General features: G+C 50.9%; 4 protein-coding genes across 10 annotated transcripts in view; 3 read left to right on the top strand and 1 right to left on the bottom strand.

The window, feature by feature from the left end:
* The first annotated feature begins 952 nt into the window (after positions 1-952).
* Positions 953-16,097, top strand: shank3b (SH3 and multiple ankyrin repeat domains 3b). 7 transcript variants are annotated; one of them, XM_057854547.1, is made up of 28 exons: positions 953-1,195; positions 2,735-2,912; positions 6,262-6,436; positions 6,586-6,789; positions 6,986-7,057; positions 7,121-7,229; positions 7,294-7,445; positions 7,530-7,659; positions 7,850-7,887; positions 7,974-8,090; positions 8,168-8,245; positions 8,461-8,527; positions 8,616-8,835; positions 8,913-9,091; positions 9,161-9,274; positions 9,345-9,420; positions 9,489-9,571; positions 9,632-9,756; positions 9,842-9,974; positions 10,056-10,136; positions 10,219-10,236; positions 10,441-10,571; positions 10,645-10,738; positions 10,843-11,385; positions 11,463-11,747; positions 11,808-12,903; positions 12,971-12,997; positions 13,277-16,097. In XM_057854547.1, the coding sequence occupies exons 3-28, from the start codon at positions 6,266-6,268 to the stop codon at positions 13,854-13,856; spliced, it is 4,923 nt and encodes a 1,640-aa protein (XP_057710530.1). In that variant the 5' UTR covers positions 953-1,195; positions 2,735-2,912; positions 6,262-6,265; the 3' UTR covers positions 13,857-16,097. The 7 variants fall into 7 exon arrangements, with proteins under 7 accessions (XP_057710530.1, XP_057710536.1, XP_057710533.1 ...); XM_057854553.1 differs by having other exon boundaries at positions 12,971-13,014; positions 13,277-13,417; XM_057854551.1 differs by lacking the exon at positions 953-1,195 and having other exon boundaries at positions 2,890-3,018; positions 6,586-6,625; positions 6,694-6,789.
* Positions 13,976-24,053, top strand: part of tymp (thymidine phosphorylase) — a 19,600-nt gene continuing 9,522 nt past the window's right edge. Inside the window, exons 1-12 of the mRNA XM_057854682.1 lie at positions 13,976-14,083; positions 16,104-16,305; positions 17,250-19,049; positions 19,339-19,484; positions 19,625-19,827; positions 19,935-20,033; positions 20,395-20,524; positions 20,584-20,702; positions 20,760-20,922; positions 20,990-21,217; positions 21,326-21,466; positions 21,545-21,669. Coding sequence (XP_057710665.1) covers positions 18,958-19,049; positions 19,339-19,484; positions 19,625-19,827; positions 19,935-20,033; positions 20,395-20,524; positions 20,584-20,702; positions 20,760-20,922; positions 20,990-21,217; positions 21,326-21,466; positions 21,545-21,669 — 1,446 coding nt within the window. The 5' untranslated portion in view covers positions 13,976-14,083; positions 16,104-16,305; positions 17,250-18,957. The remainder of the gene's footprint in view (positions 14,084-16,103; positions 16,306-17,249; positions 19,050-19,338; positions 19,485-19,624; positions 19,828-19,934; positions 20,034-20,394; positions 20,525-20,583; positions 20,703-20,759; positions 20,923-20,989; positions 21,218-21,325; positions 21,467-21,544; positions 21,670-24,053) is intronic.
* Positions 21,720-24,053, top strand: part of itih5 (inter-alpha-trypsin inhibitor heavy chain 5) — a 39,241-nt gene continuing 36,907 nt past the window's right edge. The window contains exon 1 of the mRNA XM_057854632.1: positions 21,720-22,814. The gene's annotated coding sequence lies outside the window, so the exon portion shown is untranslated. The remainder of the gene's footprint in view (positions 22,815-24,053) is intronic.
* lsm8 (LSM8 homolog, U6 small nuclear RNA associated) lies at positions 21,856-22,827 on the bottom strand. Its single transcript, XM_057854807.1, has 4 exons — positions 22,636-22,827; positions 22,376-22,416; positions 22,112-22,239; positions 21,856-22,034 (listed from the first exon to the last, which is right to left on the bottom strand). The coding sequence occupies exons 1-4, from the start codon at positions 22,664-22,666 to the stop codon at positions 21,944-21,946; spliced, it is 291 nt and encodes a 96-aa protein (XP_057710790.1). The 5' UTR covers positions 22,667-22,827; the 3' UTR covers positions 21,856-21,943.

Raw genomic sequence — 24,053 nt, 5'->3', positions numbered from 1 at the left:
GCCTGGCATCCCAGGTGTCCTACCGGTTCTGCTCGGTCGTCCGCCGGCTGGCATCCATTTGGCCGTCTTCCGCCGGCACCTGGCCGTGCGGCTTGGCCGTTCGTTGCCGTTGAATCGGGTTGCGGGTCTTACCAAATGCGCTACTGCCCTCCAGTGGCCATTTTTATTGCTTTAAAATGGATTTTCAGCTTTGTGCTTTGGAGCTAGATAAATCAGAATCCAGAGATGTCTTTTTTGGGGAAAAAAAAAAAAAAAATGTAAAAGACGTATAAATACGTCTTTGGGACACTGAAACAATTAAAAATAGAATGTATTTATACGTTTTTGGGAGCAAATGAGTTAAAACAAATACAAACAATTTTTGTATATTTTAATAAATGGCTTTTAAGCACTGCAAATGTAATCATTTGGATTTAAATGAGAAATGTAGACAACAGATTTGTACATGGATACATGCATAGATGTTAACATTTCAAAATACTGTATTTTTTTTTTGTTTTCATTGAAAAAAAATCCACGATGAAGTGAGGGCGCAAAGTTTGAAGCGCGAAGCAGCAAGGGATCACTGATTGTATTCTTGATGCATCTTTTTCATGACTGCCCCCTGGTGGCCAAGGTTCAAACATGTGAAGGAGTGGCGCAAATTCTGTTGGAGTGCTATTTTTCATATTAAAAAGAAATACACTTCGACATTTCTCGTCATTTCGGAATGGGATTTACGTGCCGAGGGCGCTTACAGAACAGAGGCACCGCTGGACTTATTAGCGGCTGGCCTCTTGAGTTCCCGTCATGCACCGGGTGGGCCGCGATTGGCCGGAGCGAACTTCCCTCCTCCCTGGCCGCTCTAGTGCACCGTTGTCATGGCGACGGGGCCGCTCCTCCACACCCACGCCGATCACCCCGATTCTCTCGCTGTGGTAGTCGGCGGGCGGGCGGGCGGGCGAGCGAGCGAGGCAAAAAAAGAGGGAGAAGGAGGTGTGTTTTCAATCCCACGCATTGGAGTGGGAGATAACGTGCGCATGCTCACGTGCGTGCGTGCGTGGGCTGAAGCCGTCAGCCTTCCACTCGTCCTGCTTCTTCCTCGCTTCATCTTCTGGTCCCCGCAAACTCCTCCTCCTCTTTTTCCTCCTCCATCATCTTCCTTTTCTTTTCCCCATCAGTCATCAAGATGAAGAACAAGTCGCTGCCGTGCCGGGTGAGTCTTCGCACGCGTGTGTGCTTGCGCGCGTCGTCGCGTTGCGTCGGCTCGGCGACGGCCGCAACTTTTCAGGGGACGTCGGTGCACTTTTTGGGCTTGCTTTTCTCCACCTGTCACGGTGGGCGTGGCTTGTGGTCATGGCGTTCGAGCCGGCGACTGCGTATAAGTGATGGGAACGCAAGGTAAGATGGGCGGATGGAAGGGGCCAGGCGCCATTTGAAGTTTTTTCACTTGAACTTTTTGCCGAACGGGCTTTGCTGCTGCTCGGGAGGCCTCCATTTGACCCCTTGACATCTCCTACTTTCTCATGAAGATGTTCCTCAACACCACAGGTTTTCCCCATTCCTGGCCTCCTATTCTCCTTTCCTCACTGTCTCTTTTTGTCGGTTCTTTCCCTGGAGAACTCCCCTTAGTCGCCTCCTCTTATCTCATTTCCACAACTTTGTCACCTTGACTCTTTTCCATAAACTTATTTCCTCTTTTTCTCCTCGCATTGCCCCCTTGCTTTGATCCTTTTCCCTACTAGTCCCACCTCCACTTTTACTTTTCCCCAGCATCCGCTCATCTGGCGCGCGCGTTACGTAAGCGCGGCAGCGAGTGTGTAGGCCGTGGTGGATCTAAGAGCGGATCTGCTCATGCTAGGAGGGGGGAGGGGGGGGGGGGGGGGGACCACTTCAAGCAGGAAGTGTGTCTCCTTGGCACATCGCACGGTTGTCATGGTAACCGGCGAGTCTTTGGAGACAAGTCGGCGTCTCGTGTCCACCGAGCCCGACTTTTCGAGGGGTGAGAAGAACGAGAACGGCGAGCCTTCGTGCTTCGGCTGCGAGCAATGTGAGAAACTTGACAAGATAACGTGTGTGTGTGAGCGAGAGAACAGTGGGTCTTATCAGCTCCTGCCAGTGGTTGCCATGGTAATGGGCAAAGGGAGCTCCATTTCCAGCACCCACCAGGAGATGTGACCGCAAGCCGATCCGGTCTGGATGGCACGGTTCCATCTCTCGCAGTTGACGCCAAGTTCAACTTTCCAAGTGTCACCAAATGAATCGATTTGCTTTCAATGTGGCCTGCTGGAATGTGCTCCCGACCATGTGGGGATATTTCTGGATAGAAAAGCGGATGGCCGACATTTTGCTTCACCTCATCGCGTGTCACGCGATCCGGCGTCTCAACGGCGCTTATCAGCGCGGTCCAGCTTCTCACCTTTTCCTTCCTCGCATCCGTTCCTTCGCCCACACGGACAGGAAACGGGAAGTGTGAGTCACAGGAAGTAGTGCGATCTTTGCGAAGAGCGCAGATTCTTTTGGCTGCCGACGCGGCCTCTTGTTAGTCCGTCGCAAATTGTCGAGCGCTGGAAGACGATTTGTTGTTGTCTCGGCCCCGAGTTGGCCTAAAAACTAAAAAGAGTGTATCTCAAAATGACCTCCAAACGAGACGGCGGTTGTGTTGTCTTCACCAAGCTGATGCTTTTGTTTTCTCCTCTCACCCTCCCCTCGTCCACATCCTGGCCCACCCCCGTTTTCCTCTCGCCCTCCCCAGGATGGGCCGAGCGGCTCCCACAATAGGGTCTGAAGGTCTCCCCGCCGCCGCCGCCGTCCAGCCGAGGTGTCCTGACCAGAACTCGCCGAGCGACCGGATCGAAAGAAGATCGGAACCCTGAAGCGGGCTCGGGATCAGATCGCGCTTTGGAAAAGTTGGATGGGAGTGTCGCCAATAGGTACGACGGCAGCGTTCGGTCATTTTAGGGCAGTCCGTTGACTTTGAGCTCAAAGTGAATTGAGGAGTTCTAAAAGAGAAGCTTTGCAGCCATTTGAAGAATTGACGTAAGTTGAGAAACTTCTTCTCCCCTTTTCCGAGTTGACAGTTTCAAACCCGGTCGTACGGTCTGCCGTTCAGGCAGAATGACGACAATGCCGGGTCCGCCGCGTGATCGCTCGCTTGCCTGGCGATTATTCGCCAGAGAAGCTTCAGCCTTGTAGAATACAATGCGGGAAACCTCGCTCGTCATCACTTATTCAACGTTTGAGTCGAGTGTTGTCGCCAGCCCAAAATAGAGCACTTGTACTGGGAGAGGAAGGGGCTTCTTTCGTTTCCTTTCTCAAAAGAATTTGATTTCTAAGGGCCCCCTTATAACACTCTCCCCCTCCCAAAAATGGAATAAGTACCTCCAAAGGACATACGACACCTAACCTTCCCCAAAATATATTGTCAGGATAAAACAATCGCAAAGATGTCTTCCGCCGCGATATTTTGATGAGTCGTAACCTGGCTCGTTGAGTTTATTCTTGTCAGATCGTTCTTTTTTTTCTCCCCAGGAAAGCTGACATTAATCCCTTTAAAAAAAATCTGTAAAAATGCCTTTTCTACCCTATTCTGGTGAGGATTTCAGATTAATGTGGTCTGAGCTTTCAATGCTAAGGTTTGCAGGGCCTTCCCCGTTTAGTATTCCTTGTATTTAATATGACATATATATTTAAAATATGTATGATATTTCCCGCAAATGACTTAACGCTCCCCGAGTCAGGACTCCCGAGGGCCCCCGGTTGAAGAGCCCTCTCAGCGTTGTCCCGACGAGCCGCTCGCTCTCCCGAATCTTTTGGCAAACACGGCCGCCGGTGAGCGCCCGCCATTAGCAGATGTGTCCTAGATGCGTCTGAGCCGGATGGAAAAAGAGCGAGAGTCAGCAGGTATGATGTAGTTTAAACCCGGCAAATTGCGTAAATTTGTTCAGCTGCGTCGCCATAGCAACGGCGAGCACGTCGAACGCACGCACGCGCCGAGAGTGACACAGTGAGGTTAGCGCAGGATTCCCTGCTATTCCAGTTGCCATGACAACAGGGCACCGGGACGCGAGCGGACGTTCGATTTGGGGCTTCGTCAACTGACGGGCGGTTTTCGTTCGCCGTGCCGACTGTGTCGTACTCGCGTTCATTGACAGAATTGGGAAAAGTCACTGGTGACCGTGTCATGTGACCCGCCGGTTGCACTCTTGGAAAGTTACTAGGAAAGGCAGTTGTGGGAGTTGAAAAACAGGAAGTGATGGAACATCCGTCGACCGTAATTGGCATTGCAGAAGGTAGAGGGTCAGATAATAGCGGACGTGACTGGAACGTGCAACAGTTAGACCCACCGAAGGTTCCAGAAGGTCAATTGAGGTTTATCCGGAGAGGGTATTGTCTCCTTGAGGTCAAATTTGACTCCAGAGCCCAATGTCAGGAAATGTTTGTGACTAGTGTACTTATTATTAAAAAAACAAAAAACAATTGTACCACACACTCTCCGTTGGTCAATAGCAAAATAGTCATTTGTACGTACAGTGGGGCAAATAAGTATTTAGTCAAGCACCAGTTTTGCAAGTTCTCTCACTTGAAAAGATTAGAGAGGCCTGTAATTGTCAACATGGGTAAACCTCAACCATGAGATACAGAATGTGGAAAAAGATAAACAGAAAATCACATTGTTTGATTTTTAAAGAATTTATTTCCAAATTAGAGTGGAAAATAAGTATTTGTTCACCTGCAAACAAGAGATTTCTGGCTGTCAAAGAGGTATAACGTCTTCTAACGGGGTCTAACGAGGCTCCACTCGTTACCTGTATTAATGGCACCTGTTTTAACTCATTATCGGTATAAAAAACACCTGTCCACAACTTCAGTCAGTCACAATCCAAACTCCACCAAAGGACACCAGAGACAAAATTGTAGACCTGCACCAGGCTGGGAAAACTGAATCTGCAATAGGTATAACGCTTGGTGGAAAGAAATCAACTGTGGGAGCAATTATTAGAAAATGGAAGACATACACGACCACTGATATTCTCCCTCGATCTGGAGCTCCATGCAAGATCTCACCCTGTGGCGTCAAAATGATAAGAACGGTGAGCAAAAATCCCAGAAGCACACGGGGGGACCTAGTGAATAACCTACAGAGAGCTGGGACCACAGTAACAAAGGCTACTATCGGTAACACAATGAGCTGCCAGGGACTCAAATCCTGCACTGCCAGACGTGTCCCCCTGCTGAAGAAAGTACACGTCCGGGCCCGTCTGCGGTTCTCTAGAGAGCATTTGGATGATCCAGAAGAGGACTGGGAGAATGTGTTATGGTCAGATGAAACCAAAATAGAACTTTTTGGTAGAAACACAGGTTCTCGTGTTTGGAGGGGAAAGAATACTGAATTGCATCCGAAGAACACCATACCTACTGGGAAGCACGGGGGTGGAAACATCATGCTTTGGGGCTGTTTTTCTGCAAAGGGACAAGGACGACTGATCTGTGTAAAGGAAAGAATGAATGGGGCCATGTATCGAGAGATTTTGAGTGAAAATCTCCTTCGTCAGCAAGGGCATTGAAGATGAGACGTCGTTGGGTCTTTCAGCATGACAATGATCCCAAACACACAGCCGGGGCAACAAAGGAGTGGCTTCGTAAGAAGCATTTCAAGGTCCTGGAGTGGCCTAGGCAGTCTCCAGATCTCAAGCCCATAGAAAATCTGTGGAGGGAGTTGTTGCCCAACGACAGCCCCAAAACATCACTGCTCCAGAGGAGATCTGCATGGAGGAATGGGCCAAAATACCAGCAACTGTGTGTGAAAAGCTTGTGAAGAGTTACAGCCTCTGTTATTGCGAACAAAGGGTACCTAACAAAGTATTGAGATGAACTTTTGGTATTGACCAAATACTTATTTTCCACCATAATTTGCAAATTAATTCTTTAAAAAAATGTGATTTTCTGTTTTTTTTTTTTTTTTTTTTTTTCCCACATTCTGTCTCTCATGGTTGAGGTTTACCCATGTTGACAATTAAAGGCCTCTCTAAAATTTTCAAGTGGGAGAACTTGCACAATTGGTGGTTGACTAAATACTTATTTGCCCCACTGTAGGTTAGCCTTTGAATTCTAATGTTGTAAGAGAGTAATACACCTTGACTTTGAGGCGCAAGTATTCATTCACATTTTACAATGTGGCGTCTGTGATTTTGAGTGAGCGCGAGGCTCGTTTTTGTTCTGTCCCGTCCGGGGCTAAGGAGAATGGCGGTTCTATTGACCGGTGGCGACTTTGTCTCGCAGCCACATGCCTCTGAGTCCGGCCGCTGACACCAAACATGATCGCCCACGCCAACAGGCGGTTACTAACGGCAACCCGCCAGGCTCTACCGTTGCCCGGGACGACGACGACGCCGAGGACGCGCCCTCCGGAAACAGCGTCGTGGTCCGCGTCGGCATCCCGGACCTGCAGCAGACGGTAACGCACACGGTAGCTCGCGCGCCGCGCCGCGCCGTGCCGCTCCGGCGGCCGGAAGGACGGATGTGACGGGAGTGAGGTGCAAAGGCGAAAGCCGGGTCAAAGTGTCGCGTCAAACGTGTCCGTGTGTCCGTCTGTGGCTCTCTCAGAAGTGTTTGCGGTTGGATCCAGAGTTACCCGTTTGGACCAGTAAGCAGAGGGTTCTGGTCACCTTGACTCAGTCTCTGTCGGATGTTTTGAACTATGGTCTCTTCCAGCCGGCGTTCAACGGCCGAGCTGGCAAGTTTCTGGACGAGGAGCGACTTTTGAAAGAGTACCCTCTCCCCCCCATCACGCCTATTCCGTACCTTGAGGTGCGCCCTCCCGCTCGCTTCTTGCTCGCTTGGCTGTGTTTGGAATCGCGAGCCTTTCTGCAAATCGCCAAAACCCACAATGTGACGTCTCTGTAACTATTGATTTTAATTTCATGATTAGGAAGGAGCGAATGATTCCCAACACAGTCCTCCAAATCTTTTGTTGCCTTGCTGACGTGCTCACGTTGTCTTCCAGTTTCGTTACAAACGCAGAATTTACACGCAGAGTTACGTAGACGACAAGCAGCTGGCCAAGCTTCACACCAAAGTAGGCAAAGAATTTCCCGGTCGACGACCGAGGCCCGTGCCAACTCGTTTCATTCCGTTTCAGGCCAATCTGAAGCGCTTCATGGAACACGTCCACCAAAAGAATGTAGAGAAGGTTTCCAAATGGCTGGAAAAGGGCCTGGACCCCAACTTCCACGACTCGGACAGCGGAGGTTGGTCTCCTCCGGCGGGGGGGAAAAAAAGGACTCGCCTCACCCGCATTGTTCTCCTCCTCAGAGTGCCCTCTGACGCTGGCGGTGCAGTTGGAGGAGAGCTGCGAGCTCATCAAAGTTCTTCGCAGCGGCGGCGCTCACTTGGACTTCCGCACCCGAGACGGTATCACCGCGCTGCATCGGGCCGTCATGTGCCGCAACAGCGCCGCTCTCACGGTGGGCGAGGACGAAGACTGTGCCGCCTCTCGGCCGGGCCGGAGGACCGCGTCGGTGGGTGACTCTCTTCCCTGTGCTTTCTAGACCCTCCTGGACTTGGGAGCGTCTCCGGACTACAAGGACAGCAGGGGGCTGACTCCTCTCTATCACTCGGCCATGGTGGGCGGCGCCCCTTACTGCTGCGAGCTTCTGCTGCAGGACCACGCCATGCTCGGTACTCAAAATGCCATTGCGAGCCGTCCTCGAGTTTGACGGCCAAATTTACATGTTGCCAAAATGCACGAACGAGCACCGGGGGAAGGCCCCGGCTCAATTGGACACAGTTCCGTCTATTTGACAATTGTTGTTTCGTTCGCGGCAAAAACGCTCGACTGATAAAAGGCTGCCGGTTGTCATGGTTACAGGCATGACCGACGAGAACGGTTGGCAAGAAATCCATCAGGTGACAAACGCTCAGTCGCCCACGCAAATCACCGCTACAATTGCCTGCTCGAATTGAGCGGCCTAATCAATCCCGTGCGTGTTTAGGCGTGTCGCCACGGAAACGTTCAGCACTTGGAGCACCTGCTGTTCTACGGAGCCGACATGAGCTCCCAGAATGCATCGGGAAACACGGCGCTGCACCTTTGCGCTCTGTACAACCAGGTAGGAAAGTTAGCGCCTCGCAGGTACCGGGGCGCCCTCTAGCGTGCAAACGTATGTCGCCACTGTGCCCCCTGCAGGACAGTTGCGCCAGAGTCTTGCTGTTTCGAGGCGCCAACAAGGACATCAAGAATTACAACAACCAGACGGCCTTTCAGGTCCGCGGCGACACCTTTGAATGAACTCTTTGGCCGCCGTTGACGGCAATAGATGTCCGATCCGTTTTAACCCAGAGTTGAAAGGGATCGGACGTCCGTCGCCGAGAACGGCCGTTTTTGATATCGATTTCCTTCTTTTACGACCGCAACACGTGCTCTCTGACCCGGGCCGGCAGCGAATGAGTTAGTTCATAAACTGACGTTGATCCGCTTAGGTCGCCATCATCGCCGGGAACTTCGATTTGGCCGAAATCATCAAGATTCACAAAAGTTCTGATGTCGGTGAGTGGAGGGAATGATACAATAATTATTCCTATATTAAAGCGTAAATGAGCATACATTACAGAAAAAAACGTGTGTGTCTAAGTAGTCCCCTTCCGAGAATCTCCGTCTTACACCAAGCGGCGGCGCCTGGGAACCGTCAGGTCCCCGGCGGGAAACGGCCTGTCCTCGCCGCGCTCTCTGATTCGCTCGATCAGCGACAACGCTCTGGAAAGCCCCGCCTCCTCCCCCGGCCCATCCCTGCAAAGCTTGGAAACGCACTTGGACACGCACTCGCATTCGCTGCGTCGACACGCGCGCAGGCTCAGGTGAGTGGGGCGGCTCTTATTTGACCAAAAAAAATAAATAAAAATGGGGACCGTTACCGTACGGACGTTCTCCTCAGTCCGAGTGGCGGCGGAGCTCACGTGGAGAGCAGCCCCCCGTCTTCGCCGCCTCTTACCCCGCAAGTGAGAAAGAAGAGGCTGTATAGCGCCGTGCCGGGACGCACCTTCATCGCGACGCGCTCCCACGTACCCCAGGGGCCGGGCGAGATCCAGCTGCACCGTGGCGAAAGGGTCAAAGGTAACTCGACTTTTGTGTCCCAGGGAAGATGTATTTTGTACTGACACCCGATACGTCGCGGACGTACAGTTTTGTCCATCGGCGAAGGCGGGTTCTGGGAAGGAAACGTCAAAGGAAGAACCGGTTGGTTTCCCGCCGACTGCGTCGAAGAAGTTCAGATGAGACAGTACGACCCCAGACTGGGTAAACACCACGGGAAATACCATCCCGGGAACGCGCTGTAATTTATAGAAATGTTTTTTTCTTTTTTTAGAGACTCGGGAGGACCGCACCAAGAGACTGTTCCGACATTACACGGTGGGCTCGTACGACAACTACACCTCATACAGGTGAGTTCCGCCGCGGGGCCGTACTTGTCGCGGAATCCTCGCTCACCACGCGATCAAATCGTCGTCAGCGACTACGTGATCGAGGAGAAGATTGCCGTCCTGCAGAAGAGAGAGAGCGAAGGGTTTGGCTTTGTCCTGCGGGGAGCTAAAGGTAGAAAGCGTTTCATTTGAAATTGTTGGGATTGGCATACGTTATTTTCCCCACTGCTAGCTGAGACCCCCATCGAGGAGTTTGCCCCCACGCCGGCGTTTCCCGCCCTGCAGTACCTGGAGTCCGTGGATCAGGGCGGCGTGGCCTGGAGGGCGGGTCTACGTACCGGAGATTTCCTCATTGAGGTGCGACGGTTCGGCTCATTTGGTAGAAACCCGCGACAAAACCGCGTTACCTGTGACCTCTTGATTTTTGCCGATGTGCGCGCAGGTCAACGGTGCCGACGTGGTGAAGGTGGGCCACCGCCAGGTGGTGGCGCTGATCCGACAGGGCGGCAGCCGCCTGCTGATGAAGGTGGTGTCCGTTTCTCGCAAGTCGGACACCAATCTGATAAGGAAGAAAGGTTGGCCTTTAATACGAGTGGGCGAATTCAGGGCTGCGCTGCAATTTTGAATAAGTTGCCGGCATATTGTCTTTCTCATAGCTCCTCCCCCTCCCAAGCGAGCCCCCAGTACCTCTTTGACTCTACGATCCAAGTCCATGACCGCTGACCTGGAGGAGATCGGTACGCACACGCACTAGCGCTCACGTGCGCACGCTAAGTCAATATGTAAGCGGTCTTGTTGACTTTTTTTCCTTCCGTGCAGCCAGGAGGAGGCGCTTTGGTAAGTCACGTGATCACAGAGGTCACAATACGTGCTGCTAAGTCTTTGTCGAGGTTCTTCTGTTCCATGTGTGTGATGAAAATGATTTCATTCAAAACAAGGTCCTCTCGCACGCAGCTGTGGTGTCAGTGAAAGTGATCAGTGGGAAATAAAAGCACAAAGGAAGTGTACTGTATGTAGTCCTGACAAAACTCTGATCTGCAGAGAAACTGGACGACATGCTGGCGGGGAACACGCAAGAAGTGGTTCTGCGGTCCCGGCCTTCCGACGACTTCAGGGCGGCCACGGTCAAGCAGAGACCCACCAGCCGGAGAATCACTCAGGCCGAGATTAACGTAAGATTTGGCGGTCGACCGCCAAAGTGCCAATAGGGTCGTGTAAAACACTGCAATGCGTGTGCTCGTGAAGTCGTTGTTCGAGCGTCAAGGTCTCGTTCCGCCTTCGGGCCCAGAGAAGAGCACCATGGCGCTCCCCCGTGGGATGTCCAGAACCAAAAGTTTTGGTGAGACCTCTTTTATCCGCTTCAAAGGGATCGGAACCCGTTCGATGGGACGGACGTCTATCGTTGTCGACGGTACTGAAAAAGTCTCCGCCGTTACCCCGCAGGCACCCCCGAGGACGAGCGCATCTCGGCCCTGATCCACGAAAGCCGCTTTCCCCGCAGCTCCTCTCTCACCGACAGCTTCATCCCTCCGCCTCCCCAGACGGCGCCGCCTCCTCCTCCGTCCCCGCTCTTCCTGCTGGATTCGGGACCGCCCCCTTCCTTCCTTCCGCCGCCTCCCCCCGCCAGAGGGGAGGGCCTCACCCGGTCCAGCTTCAAGCCGGGAACCGAAGCCAGGCTGCAGGAGCTCTCGGACGCGCCTTCCAGGAGTCACGCCGAGCGTCAGAGGAAGGCGCGATCCATGATCATCCTGCAGGATACGCCGCCTCAGCTTCAGCCGGAGATGCACGCCGCCGCCATGCACGTGTCGTCCTCGCACACCTCCACGCTGTCTCTCCACACCGCCGCGCTGGGTCACTCTCCGCTGTCGCGACGCCGCGGCCGACCCATCGAAAACCCGTACGCCAACGTGGGACAGCAGGCCCCCCCGGCCAAACCTCAGAGGAGGAAGTCACCTCTGCTCAAACAGCTTCCCGTGGAGGAGCAAGGTAGGCGCGCCCCGCCCCGCCCCGCCCCGTCGTGCTTTTGTTCCTCGTCGAGCCAGAGCTCCTTTTCCGGTGCGCAGGCCTCAAAGACCAGGACGGAAAGTTGGAGGGGAGCGCCCCGGGCAGCCCCAGCAGGGCGGAGCTCTACCAGCAGCAGGTTCTGTCGGAGCGCGCTCGCGTCCACGGCCGCCGCTCCTCCCTCTTCCTGTCCGTAGAGGGCGCCGTCTCTGACAACCAGGCGCCCCCTCTCCTGACTCAGAGCCATTCCATGGACGACCTGGGCGAGCTTCCTCCTCCCGCTCCAGTCCTGTCGCCCTCGCCCACCCCGCACACCTTCCTGCACCCGCTCACCGGCAAGCCTCTCGGTAAGAACGACGTCGAGGAGCGTCATCGGAGCGCGCTCAAACGTTTCTTCCCTTCCTCAGATCCTTCGTCTCCGCTGGCCTTGGCTCTGGCGGCGCGCGAACGAGCGCTCACCGCTCGCACTCCGAGCCCCGAGCCGCGGACCAAGCATTCTTCGGCTTCCGCCACGCCCGTCCCCACGCCGGCCGCCAGTCCCGAGGGCCGCCACAAGCGCACCCCCGTCCCCACCCCGCAGGGCAGCCCCGAGCCTCGCTCCAAGCGGGCCACCCCGCAGACCAGCCCCGAACAGCGGAGCAAGCGCGCCACCCCTCAGAGCAGCCCGGAGCTGCGACACAAGCGCGTCACTCCGCCTCTGTTCCCCGACGGTCAGGCGGAGCGTCCCGAAGCCGAGGGCGGCGTGACGTCGCCCGCGGGGCCCTCCCCGGAGCGCTGGAGACCCGTCCCGCTGGCGAACCTGGCCAACGAAAGCCACTCGGCCGCCGTCGACAGGCGAAGGAGCCTGACTGTCGGCAGCTCGGAGGAAGAAGGCGGCGCCTACACGGTGACCCTCCCGCCCGCGTTGTTGTCATCTAGCGACGAGGAGACGAGGGAAGAGTTACGTCGGATCGGTCTGGTGACGCCGCCCCCCGGTTTCGCCGCGCCTCCTTCCCCGTTGGCCGTGACCCCGCGTCGGGGCGGCGAGGGCGACGCGGGCGAGGACGACGACGAGCCCCGCGACGGCTCGCTGCCTCCCTCCATCACCTTGGCGTCGCCCGCCGCCCCGCCGTCCTCGCCGCCCGCCGGCCACACCGCCTCGGCGCTCAAGCCCCGCCTCCGCTCGCCCGTGGGGCGCGGGCGCTCGGCCCTCAGGGACCCTCTTCTCAAACAGTCGTCCGACAGCGAACTGCTGCCGTCCTCGCCCGCCTGCCCGGCCGCCGCCCGCCAACCGCGTTACCTCTTCCAGCGGCGCTCTAAGCTGTGGGGGGGCGGCGACGAAGAGGGCCGGCCCGCGGCGCTGGGCGGCCAAGGGTCCGCCTCGGCCTTGGAGTTGAGCGGCAGGGCCGAGTCGGGCCTGGATCTCGCCAACAGGCTCCACCTCCTCAACAAAGACAGCCACTCCTTGGGGGAGGAGCCCAGTCCCCTCGACCCCGGACGCAGGTCCCCTGTAGGTGGTGCCAGGTACGTTACCTGTACGTACGCACGCGCGCGTGCACTGTAACCCAAAGTTTGGTTCGTGTATTTGCAGATGTGGGGACAGTGGAGAGAGAAAATCGTAGGTTTTTGTCTCTGGTAAACATTTCTTGTTATCGCTCTCTGATGCTAACGTGACGCTCGCATCTGCTAACAACTTGATGTAGTACAGTATACAGTTTGGCGAAGATAATTACCGCTTGACAAAGCTACCGGGCAGTGCTTCCCCACTAACGCTGCGCACTAATATGCACCGGGTAGTTGTAGAACAGTCAAAATGCCAGACCAGTAACACGCCGCTCTCTGATGCTAACACGCTAAGATGCTAAACCAAGACTCTAACGGTCTGGTGACGTCGCAGGTTGTTCTCCAGCCTGGGCGAGCTGCACACCATCTCCCAGCGAGGATACGGCGCCACCTACACAGTACGGCCGGGAAGTCGCTACCCCGTCACCCGCCGCAGTCCTTCCCCGTCCCCTTCCCCGACCCCTTCCGATAGGCCGGCGGCTTCCCCCGAGCGCCCGGACCTGAGCTCGGGTCGAGGTCTGACCATCCTCAAGTCGTCCAGCCTCAGCCTGCCGTCGGAACCCAAAGAGGTCCGTTTCGTGATGCGCAGCGCCAGCGCTCGGACCCGCTCCCGCTCGCCCTCGCCGTCCCCGCACGCCTCCCCGTGCCCCTCGCCCGTCCTCAGCGGCCCCCTGCTGGCGCTCAGGCCCTGGAGACAGCGTCCGCTCAGCTTGTGGAACAAGTACGACGTGGGCGACTGGTTGGAGAGCGTGGGCCTGGCCGAGCATCGCCAGCGCTTCCAGGAGCACGAGATCGAAGGCTCGCACCTCCCCGCCCTCACCAAGGACGACTACGTGGAGCTGGGGGTCACCCGGCTGGGTCACCGCATCAACATCGAGCGAGCCCTCAGGCAGCTATTGGACGGCGCCACTTGACCCCCGTCGCCGCTATAGGCCGCTAGTTTTGCCAGTTCGGCTCGTTGATCGCCGACGTCCAGGACGCAAAATGTTTTCCGCCCCCGTCGTGTTCATTTTTCTCATCCGTCCTGTCCGTAGATCGAGTCATCCATCATTCATCTCATTCACCACCATCATCAATCATCTCCATCCCTTTTCATCACCATCTTGTCCTACAACCGTCTCCCAGCGCTAGAAGACGTCGAGTAAGTAAGTTCCGAATGTGTTTCAGCTTGGCCCGTTCTGCGTGGGCGATCAAAGAGTTGATTTTTTTGTTTTCTTCCACCTATTATCATTATTAACCCTGAATAATATTAGTCTTCATTTTGAATAGTTCTGAATATAATGGACTCTATGCACGCAGCACTTGGGTTTTGGGTGTAGGGTGGCAACTTAAAGTCCCTGTAAAGTGAAGACAAATATGTCTCTGAAAATACAAATCTTCTTCCTAGCTTTTTCCGCGCGCACTCCGGGCTGACCGCGAGGCGATCGTCGGCGGCCGTGCAGGAGTGAAGCCCCCCGCTCCAAATTCTGAATCGACTTTCCAGGGTCTTTAAGGCCACGGGTTGTTTTCAAGTCGGATGGCATTCCGGTAGCTTGTAACATATTGAAAGCGAAAACTCTTACGCCGTGCGACCTTTCCACCCAAAATGCTATTAGTGCCTGGTCGTGCGTAAGGTCAGTCATCCTCATTTAGGTTTGATGAGCAATGATGTGCCAGTGTTGATTCTATTTTTCACTTTTAATATGACGATGTGTCGAGGTTTACGATGACTCGTCGACCGCGCCCGCCCGTGTATGTGATACGTGTTGATCGGACATGGTGCTACACGTGGGAAGCCATCTGTACAGCAAAGAACTTTGTCATCCTTTAGCCAATCAGCAGCAGATCAGTCTGTCGCGGCTGGCAATTCCAGTCCAAAATTGAGGGGGGGGTGAAGGTCAGAGGAGGAGTTTCCACTCTGCCATGAGTTTTTTTTTTTTTTTTATGAACTTGCCATCGGTGGAAACTTCTGATTCTCACACCAGTCGCAACGGAAAATAACGGAGCCTTATTCCATTGGGAATAATGTCATTTCTCTCCTGGAAACGCGACGATAAAGATACATTTCCGATGCACTGCGCGTGTATTTTTCTACTCGACACCTGATGCTAAACAACCGTAAAGATTAGTTTGTAGTCTACACATAGAAATGTAGCTTGAATAGTTATTCCTAAATAATGCTCAAGCAATAGACTGGTGCGTCGTGATGAAGTCTTCAAATTTTGTCATGTAACCCGACGGAAATTTCTGGGCTGTTGATTAATGCTTGACCAATGATTACAAGGGGAGCATTTCAAGTGAACTTTGCCGTCACTGACTGCCAGTGAGTTAAGATTGATGGTCCGATTTGGGTGTGTGTGACTTGTAGCTCTTGTATGAATGTGCATTGTACTACCGCGCGTGCTAATAAAGCGCCACCTATGACATTGTCCGTGATTGAATTGAATCGGTTGGATGGCTTTGCTGTTTCTTTGTGCTCTTTTCTTCTTTTCACACCCCAAACATTGTTTCTAATAAAGGCTTATTTACTACAACCATAGACTTCATAATACTTGACACATCAGCTGCTTCATTCACTGTCTGGTGCTATGTGACCCGGCTTCATTTATTAGAAGTTTGTGGCCGTGAAACTCTCACACATGCTTTTGAGGACAAAGCCGGATTTACATTTAAAAAGTACGAAAGCTGGACCGCATACTAACAAGAAGGATTGTCTCAGGAGTGTTTTTTTTTTTTCTCGAGGATTCAAGGTAATTATTATATTTTTCGTACCATGCACGCATTTTGAAATGTTGAGAAAAAAATCAATGGGAGAAATTAGCCGCTCCGGCATTGGCATCATACCTCGCAATATTTATGTAACATAACTGCCAACTGCCCGGTTTTTGCTTTTAATCAAGAATAGAGACTGTTTTACGTCCATATCTATAAAGAATTTTAGCATTTATTCACAAGAATTTTCAACAGAATAGGCTCGGTTTCCACTCACAGCTGCTAGCTACAGTCACTAACAGACTAGCATTGTACTTCGACATATTTATGTAAAATGAATACTAACTGCCCGTTTTTTGCTTTTAACCAAAAACCGAGACTATTTTACGTTTATAAAAATTTTTAGGGATTTAAGCATGTATTCACAAGAATTTTCAACAGAAAAAGCTCTGTGTGTGTTTCCACTCTAGTCAGTTTTGACGGCCACACCAATAATGCTGGCTACTACGCCAGCCTTGAGCTCCCAGAGGGCACCTGGTCCTACACCAACCCCTATGCGACGGCAACAAGCAGATCTTTGTCTACTTTGACTCCGTGCACTATTGGAAGAACATCTACAGCAGCTTTCACAACAACGGCTGAATGGTGCTGCCCAGGTGTCCTGGGGCTGAAGTAAGTGCCAGTATTTTTCACTTTATAAAAAAAGATGAATCAAAACTAGGGCTGTCCAAATTATCGCGTTAACGCGCGGTAATTAATGTTTTAAATTAATCACGTTAAAATATTTGACGCAATTAACGCACATGTCCTGCTCAGACAGTATTTTGCCTTTTGGTAAGTTTGACAGCAAGGCTTTTTGTGCTGTCTAACAGCGAACTCTTGTGGTCGCTTTGCGACATGGTTTATTTTTTGTCTTGCCAGTTCAATATGGCTGCACGACGTCTCGGGCTGATAATGTTGTGCTTATATGATCCTTGGACAAGATTTGTCCGTAAGTATGGTTGTTGTAAAGAATGTACATATTATGTTAGTAGCGAAATGTTCTATTTTTTGTATGAGACGCTTTTTGTTTATGTTTAGTGAACCTGTATAGCGTGCTAAGCTAACGTTGTTGCTAATGCAATGCTTGTGTACTTTTTTTTGGTGTAGTTTTATGACGGTCTAAAGAGGACAATGGTTTGAGGCTATTTTATTAATAAATCAGATGGAAAAAGGAAGAAGTCTGATTATTAAGGCGTCGTTCACTAGCTGTCTAACTTTGGAAAAAGTAGACGCTTCAGAGTGAGGACAGCATAGACAGATTTAAATGACAGTAGAGTGAAATGCCCACTACAGTCCTTATGTAACGTATGTTGAATGTACAGTGGGGAGAACAAGTATTTGATACACTGCCAATGGGTATCAAATACTTGTTCTCCCCACTGTATATATATATCCATTTTGTGTCTTATCTTTCCATTCCAACAATTTATTGTACAGAATATATATATAATTTACAGAAAAATATGGCATATTTTATAGATGGTTTGAATTGCGATTAATTAATTTTTAAGCTGTAATTAACTCGATAAAAAATTTTAATCGTTTGACAGCCCTAATCAAAACATGTTTTTTAGGAGCCTGAGAGGATGAGTACAGCCCGATTCTTAAGCCTGAAGGTGCTGACCAGGTGGTCCGTCGAGGCCGGCACAAGTTGACCCAGATGGTGCCGGTGCGCTCTTCGAGTTGCAGAGCGCGGGGTCATCATGGCGGTCGTCAACGCCAACACCGGGCTGAGGCTCCTCTCCATGACCACGGGGACACGGAGACTGGCCGGGCGGTCCTCAAGCGGCCATTTCTCCCCATGGCCCACATGGCGTCCATTGGAATGTCGCTGTGGGACTCCCTGATGTGCCAGAAACACAAGAGCACCTACTGGAGTTCCTGGTGGTCCCTCTTCAACTGTTTTGGTGCGAATTTCTCCAAGGATTTGACTTCAGTAGCTAGGAAGAACAAGGCCTTGGATTTGGCCGACCGGCAGAAAAAGGTGCAGAGTCGAGGAGGGCAGGAAGGAGACGGTGAGGAAGAGGGACGAGGTGACCAGAAAACGCAAGGCATAGAAAGAGGCTGTGATTTTTGAAAGACGAGGCTCACATCCTGGTAACGCCACATCAATTATTTGCACTGCCTGAATTATAAGACTATCTCATACGCATTTTATATTTGTTTATTTAGATTTCATACTTGCATGTCACTTTTGAGATTTGAACTTATTTTTACCCTGCACTGTAAAGGGAGATGTTCCACATTTTCATTGTTCAACTGTATAATGATCATAAAGGGCTATTCTAGTTGTGATTGTATATAGAATTCATTTACAATCTATATATTATCATTGATTTTGTATGTTTTCCTCAAGTATTAAGTTTCTGATGTTAAATTGAGTGATTTATTAGCTGTTGAAAACTAAGCAGTAAATAAAAAAAAAGTTGCTATTTTAGGCAAAAACACATATGATATGTTAAATATTGCTATTGATCCTGATAATATAGGTAATTATCTCAGCATTTGGTGATTTTTGTGCAACTAATGTAAAATCTGAGAATTTTATAGCCATTTTAAATTTTGCTATTCTTTTAGAATAAATAATCGGGATTTTATAAGCGAACGACTTTGAATTTTTTGATGCCACTGTTCATGGACACTCACATATGGCTAAGGTTTTGGTTTTAGGTCAGTAGCAGCTTTGGTTTTGAAAATATTTGAAGTTTTTGAAAATAGGCCCCCTACGGATCGACCCTGCGCCCTGCGTCATGTCAAGTATTATGAAGTCTATGCTACAACGACGGAAAGGTTCAAAAACTGACACGGACGGCACACGTCGGTCGGTCGTCGGAACTGACTGACAAATCTTCAGAATGCGCAAATTGAAAATACTGTACTGTATGTGAGGAAGTCCTTGAACTTGAACCGTGAGTCAACACGGCCTGGCCACGCCCCCTCCAACGCGATTGGCCAACCTTGAGCGGAGTTCAGGGTTCTGAACTCGCATGTCCACATTTTTTCTTTACCGCTGCTTTAGTTGAACTTTCGTCGTCCTCAGGTGAGCCCTGACCTGATGATATTTCTTATGTTTTTAGCTGATGACATTTGATATTGCGTGCTACGCTGGGGTCTAAATCGGCAAGTTAGTGTTATAGTGCTACCTCTGGTGGACAAGATGTGCAATAACTTGATGTGTGTGGCTCCTTAGTCTGACAGTGGTCGTAATTGACAAGTGGATGAAGACAGAAAACGGATCATTCTATTGGCTCCTAAGTGCAAAATTTATGCTTGATCATAGTCATGAACTCGTATCATTTAGATGGAACACAATTACAAAAGTCGACAGGAAAACATGTTTCGCAGCCTGTGTGTGGAATGACTCATACTGTACAGTAAGTACTTCTACAGTAATTAGTTCACGTACCCTTTTGCCTTGTTTCAAACAACATATCAGAATTGGAAGCCACCCATTTTTGACAGCAGTAGCCAAGCTTACAGCACGGTTCACAATAAAAGCTCTCTATTCCAAGTACGAATCTGTGTGAACAAACAAAATCTTTGCAGCTAAGCAGAGCGATCCAACTGGTCAAATACCCTGATGTATCGGCTCTGGCATTTGATACCACCGGTTTGAGTAACCTTGACAATAAAAGTGTGCTTCAATGCTTTTGTCCCAAAAAGCAATTTGGATCGCTCTGCAAATGCAGCGATGTTGTCCATCCCGGAGCTGATCAAGAAGAAGCGAGACGGCGGCGAGCTGAGTGACAGTGACATCAAAACCTTCATGGAGGCCGTGACCAGCGGGAGCATCCAAGACTGCCAGACGGGTGACGAACGCAAAACCCTTGCAGTCCACTTACTAGGAGGACCACTCTCCGTTCCTTTCAATTCAAATTCTTTCAGTGATTGGATACGTACTTAAAATGTGCGCGTGTTGACGTTCACCCCTCGGGTTATTCTCCGCCAGGCGCCATGCTGATGGCCATCTGGCAGCAGGGCATGGATGCGCGCGAGACGGCGACGCTGACCAAAGAGATGATGCTGTCTGGGGAAGTGATGTCGTGGCCCCCGGAGTGGGCGGGGTTGCTGGTGGACAAGCACTCTACGGGTGGCGTGGGCGACAAAGTTAGCCTGGTGTTGGCCCCCGCCCTCGCCGCCTGCGGATGCAAGGTCGCTTTGAAGACTGCTCCATAACTGCCAATACCTGCGTATTTTGCAGTTTTTCAAAAAGCGACTCTGAATTCGCAAATGTTTTTTGGGCTGGGGATGTCTTCCAGGTGCCCATGATCAGCGGGCGAGGCTTGGCCCACACTGGAGGCACCTTGGACAAACTGGAGTCTATTCCCGGGTTCAGCGTCTACCAAACAGCTGAGCAGGTGACTCTTTCACATTGGTCTGAATTGTAAAGATGTACTTCCTTACTCTAAGTACATGTCAGGCAGAGACTTGAATGGGACAACACTTCTTTATTCAGCGTGCTTCTCAGCATATGTGCCCCCGACACATCACAGAGATTCCTTGTCTACTGTAATACCACACCCACAGGAAGTGCACACTATGGCAAGAGCAGTGTGACATAAATATGTTACGCTTTTGGGGCAGATGCCAGTCTGAGCAATGGATCGTACTGCGTGAGGTCAATCCAAATGGCTCGCCAAAATTTAGGGACGAGAAAGTCACGTACACGCAGGGGTTTGGCGCAATGAAATGCCCACAGTGATGAAATATTTTTGTCAGGTGCGCACCATCCTGAGCGAGGTGGGCTGTTGCATCGTGGGTCAGACGGAGACGCTGGTTCCCGCCGACCGTGTCCTCTACGCCACGCGTGACATCACCTGCACCGTGGACAGCCTGCCGCTCATCACGGGTAACGCCCCGCCAGGGCGCGCCCCCCAAAAGGTCCCGGAAATCATTTCTCGCCACCAGGCTCCATCATCTCCAAGAAAGGCGCCGAGTCGCTGACGGCGCTCGTCCTGGACGTCAAGTTCGGCCGCGCCGCGCTCTACAAAGACTTGGACGGTGCCAAGGAGCTGGCGCGCCTCTTGGTAAGCGCCGCGCGTTTCCCAATCTCCGTGCGGCGTACGACGGCGTGACTGTCATAGGTGAAGGCGGGGAACGACTTGGGCATGCGGACGGGCGCGGTGCTGAGCCGCATGGACGGCGTGATCGGTCGCAGGGTGGGTAACGGTCTGGAGGTCGTCGAGGCCCTGGAGACGCTCAAGGGGGACGCGCTGCCGGACCTCATGGAGTTGGTCGTCACTTTGGGTAATCCCGTTTGACTCCTACCGCCCGTTCTCGCTATTAACCGCCAATACGTCCGACCGGCTCTCAGGCGGCCTCCTGCTGTACATGGCGGGCCTGGCGGCCGACCGATCGGAAGGCGGACGGAAGATTTTTCGGGCCGTGGCGAGCGGAGACGCGTTGCAGAAATTTCGGGCCATGATGGAGGCTCAGGGCGTCTCCCGGGAGACGGCCCGGGAGCTGTGCTCGCCGGACGTCGACTACTTCAAGATTCTCAGGAAGGCCCGGCATCAACTCGAACTGACCGCCGGCCGTGATGGTACTTACTCACTACAAAATGGATTTAATTGAATTAAAAATGACAACTGGTGCAACGCATCCGTTACATACTAATGCGTCATCGGCAATGGTCTGGCATCCACGGTAGGCGTGCCGGTGGACGTGGACGGTTTGCTTTTAGCGCAAGTGCTGCATAAATTGGGGGCCGGACGTTCCAAGGCCGGACAGCCTGTCAATCACAGCGTGGGGGCGGAGTTACTGGTCCCCTTTGGCCAGAAGGTCACCAAAGGTGGGGTTCGGCAGTCGGCAGACTTTCACTCCGGATTCTCTTCTCGCTACACATTTGGGTTCATTTTTATCATTTTAGGCACTCCGTGGCTGCGGGTGCATTACGAAGAGCCGGCTCTCTCTCCAGAGCAGATCCGGCGACTGCACGACGCTCTCGTCTTGGAATCAAGTACCGACCGGCCAATGCCATCTTTGGTGCAAGAGGTGCTTGTTTGATACACCCAAAATGGGTTCTGTCAATGTGAATTTATGACTTGGAGCCAAAGTCAAAAATCGGATTTTAGAAAAATAGTTGAGAAGAGATGCATCTTAGCCAATTTTAGGAAATCAAACAATTAATTCTGATGTCAACGCTAGTCGATTGTTGCGTAGACGATAATTTGCAATGTGTCCATATGTCATCGACTTTTATTAAAGCATTGAAAGCATAAAACATGAACAGAAAACGATTGGTAAAAAATCAAAACAAACAACGGTATCAATGGACGACGGAATTGAGCGGCTCGGCTCGGATGTTGCCCAGGTCCAGCGTGGAATCGGTCTCCTCGTCGATTTCGCCGATCACGGCTCTGCGCGACAAAGCGAAACACAAGATGAAGACCGCGGCGATGCCGGCGTATACGCAAAAAGGTCAAAGTTCACCTACACGTTGTCTCCCCGCACAATGTAAAGTCCCAGAACCACTTGCTCCACGCCCTGACCCGAGCTGAACACGCGCTCGTGACTCTCGTCCAAGATCAAGTTGATGGTCTGGTCGAAGCCCTTGAGTGTGCCCTACGTACACGAGAGATGACGTCATAGTTTCACAACAAGGCAGTCCTCCATCAAGCAAAGAGTTTTGCATCATTGTTCTAAAGAGATGTCGCTACTATGGGTAAACGAGAAAAATGTCCCCAACTTATTTGCTCACCACAATCATCCTTCCGTCTGACGTCACGATAGCCACCGTACCTGAGGGACAAAAACAAAAAAAACAGGTTATCGATCAGCATGACCAGCAGGAGAAAGATCAGCGCGATGACTCCAGATGTGGAACGACACGCAAGAACCGGAGCCCGCGCCCAAACGTACGTTTACCACGAACGTACAGTTTTTTGATTGAGCGCATCAAGTCATGAAAAGCTACTGCGTGCTAACATGGACAGAAGGCATGGGAGTTCGTTAGCATACGGTTAATGTAGCTCTCCAGCGCCGTGGACATGCTGCCGCTTCCCGATTCCAAGTTCCAGCGTCCGCCTCGCTCTACTCAAGACTTTGTTGAATTTCAACAATACAAAAGGCAGACAAACAAATAGCAGCGTGTGTGAACTGGAGCACCCAAACAGAGAAGAAACTGCAAGTACCGACCGGTGAGAAGGCCACTTCCGGTTTCGTTGCACGCGACCAAGTTTTTTTTTCTCCGTTCTTTCTAAATTTTCTTCCAAGAAAAAAACCCTCGAATCTTTCGTACTAATAATTCAATAATATCTTTAATAATAATGTATTTTTTAAAAGCCGAAGGCTAGCACTCGATACGTCACATCCGGTTACGTCAGGTGAACTGCATATTTTGTCTCTAAAATATGCAATGTACTGTATAGGATATGTTTTTCACACTACATATTTATGGAACTTGTGTCAAATTTATGGTGCAATGTTGCGTTAAATATGTATTTCACAGCTAAGTATGAGTTTTTTAATAAACTGTCTTCATTGGCTGCCATTGACAGCGATAAACGTCTGCTTTGAATGTCATTGTCAATCAAGGGCGTAGGTTTGGTCTCAATATTGTTCGGGACGATATCACAGCATAACCCGCAAGTACAGTTTTTGCTGGGGACGGGACGTTAATCAGACCAAACAGATTTGGTGAATGGGGGTCAGGGCTACATTTCATCACCAATATGAACCTAATTAATTGATTGGCTAAATGATCATTGCAAAATAAGTCTTTATTGATTTATACTAACGCTGCAAAATCTGATATTTTTTCTTAAATCTAGTCGAATAATTTTCTCCATCTGGTTTTGAGTGTTAAAGTCTAACAGTTTAATACATCAGATTATTCCACTTTTATCAAGCCTATACATCTAAAAGTTGGTCATTTTTCACCTAAATCCAGAAAAAAAATATTTCAAATAATGTTTTGAACAATGTCTATTTTTGAATTAAGAACAGACAAGTTTTTTTTTTTCAGGGTTAAACATACTTTTTGCTTAAAATAAGTGTTAAGCTTGTTTTCAGCTAGCTATTTTTCTTTTTTCAAGAAATCTAAGTGAGTAAAATTGACTTGAAGCACTGGCAGATCATTTTTCTATTTCTACAACAACTATCCAGGAATGCAAAAATGAACATGTCTAAAAAACCACTCAAAATTGTCAAACTAAATTGTCGTGCCGAAAAATGTCGCCCCTGCGAGAATTGTCCCCCCGATCGGAGTGCCCACACGTCACTCGTACAAACAGCTTTTTCTTACCAATCGATGGACATGGAAATGACTTTCTTGTACTGTGAATATGTATTATTTAAGTTATGTACTATGAATATGTATGTATTACTCTGCTTGAACTAATGTCATACCTGTGTGATTCTCATTGGGATATGGTCGT

This window comes from Corythoichthys intestinalis, chromosome 13 (genome assembly GCF_030265065.1).
Source record: "Corythoichthys intestinalis isolate RoL2023-P3 chromosome 13, ASM3026506v1, whole genome shotgun sequence".
Classification (NCBI taxonomy): domain Eukaryota; kingdom Metazoa; phylum Chordata; class Actinopteri; order Syngnathiformes; family Syngnathidae; genus Corythoichthys; species Corythoichthys intestinalis.
Note: the sequence above shows the minus strand (reverse complement) of the source record. Positions and strands in the feature narration are given on the sequence as shown.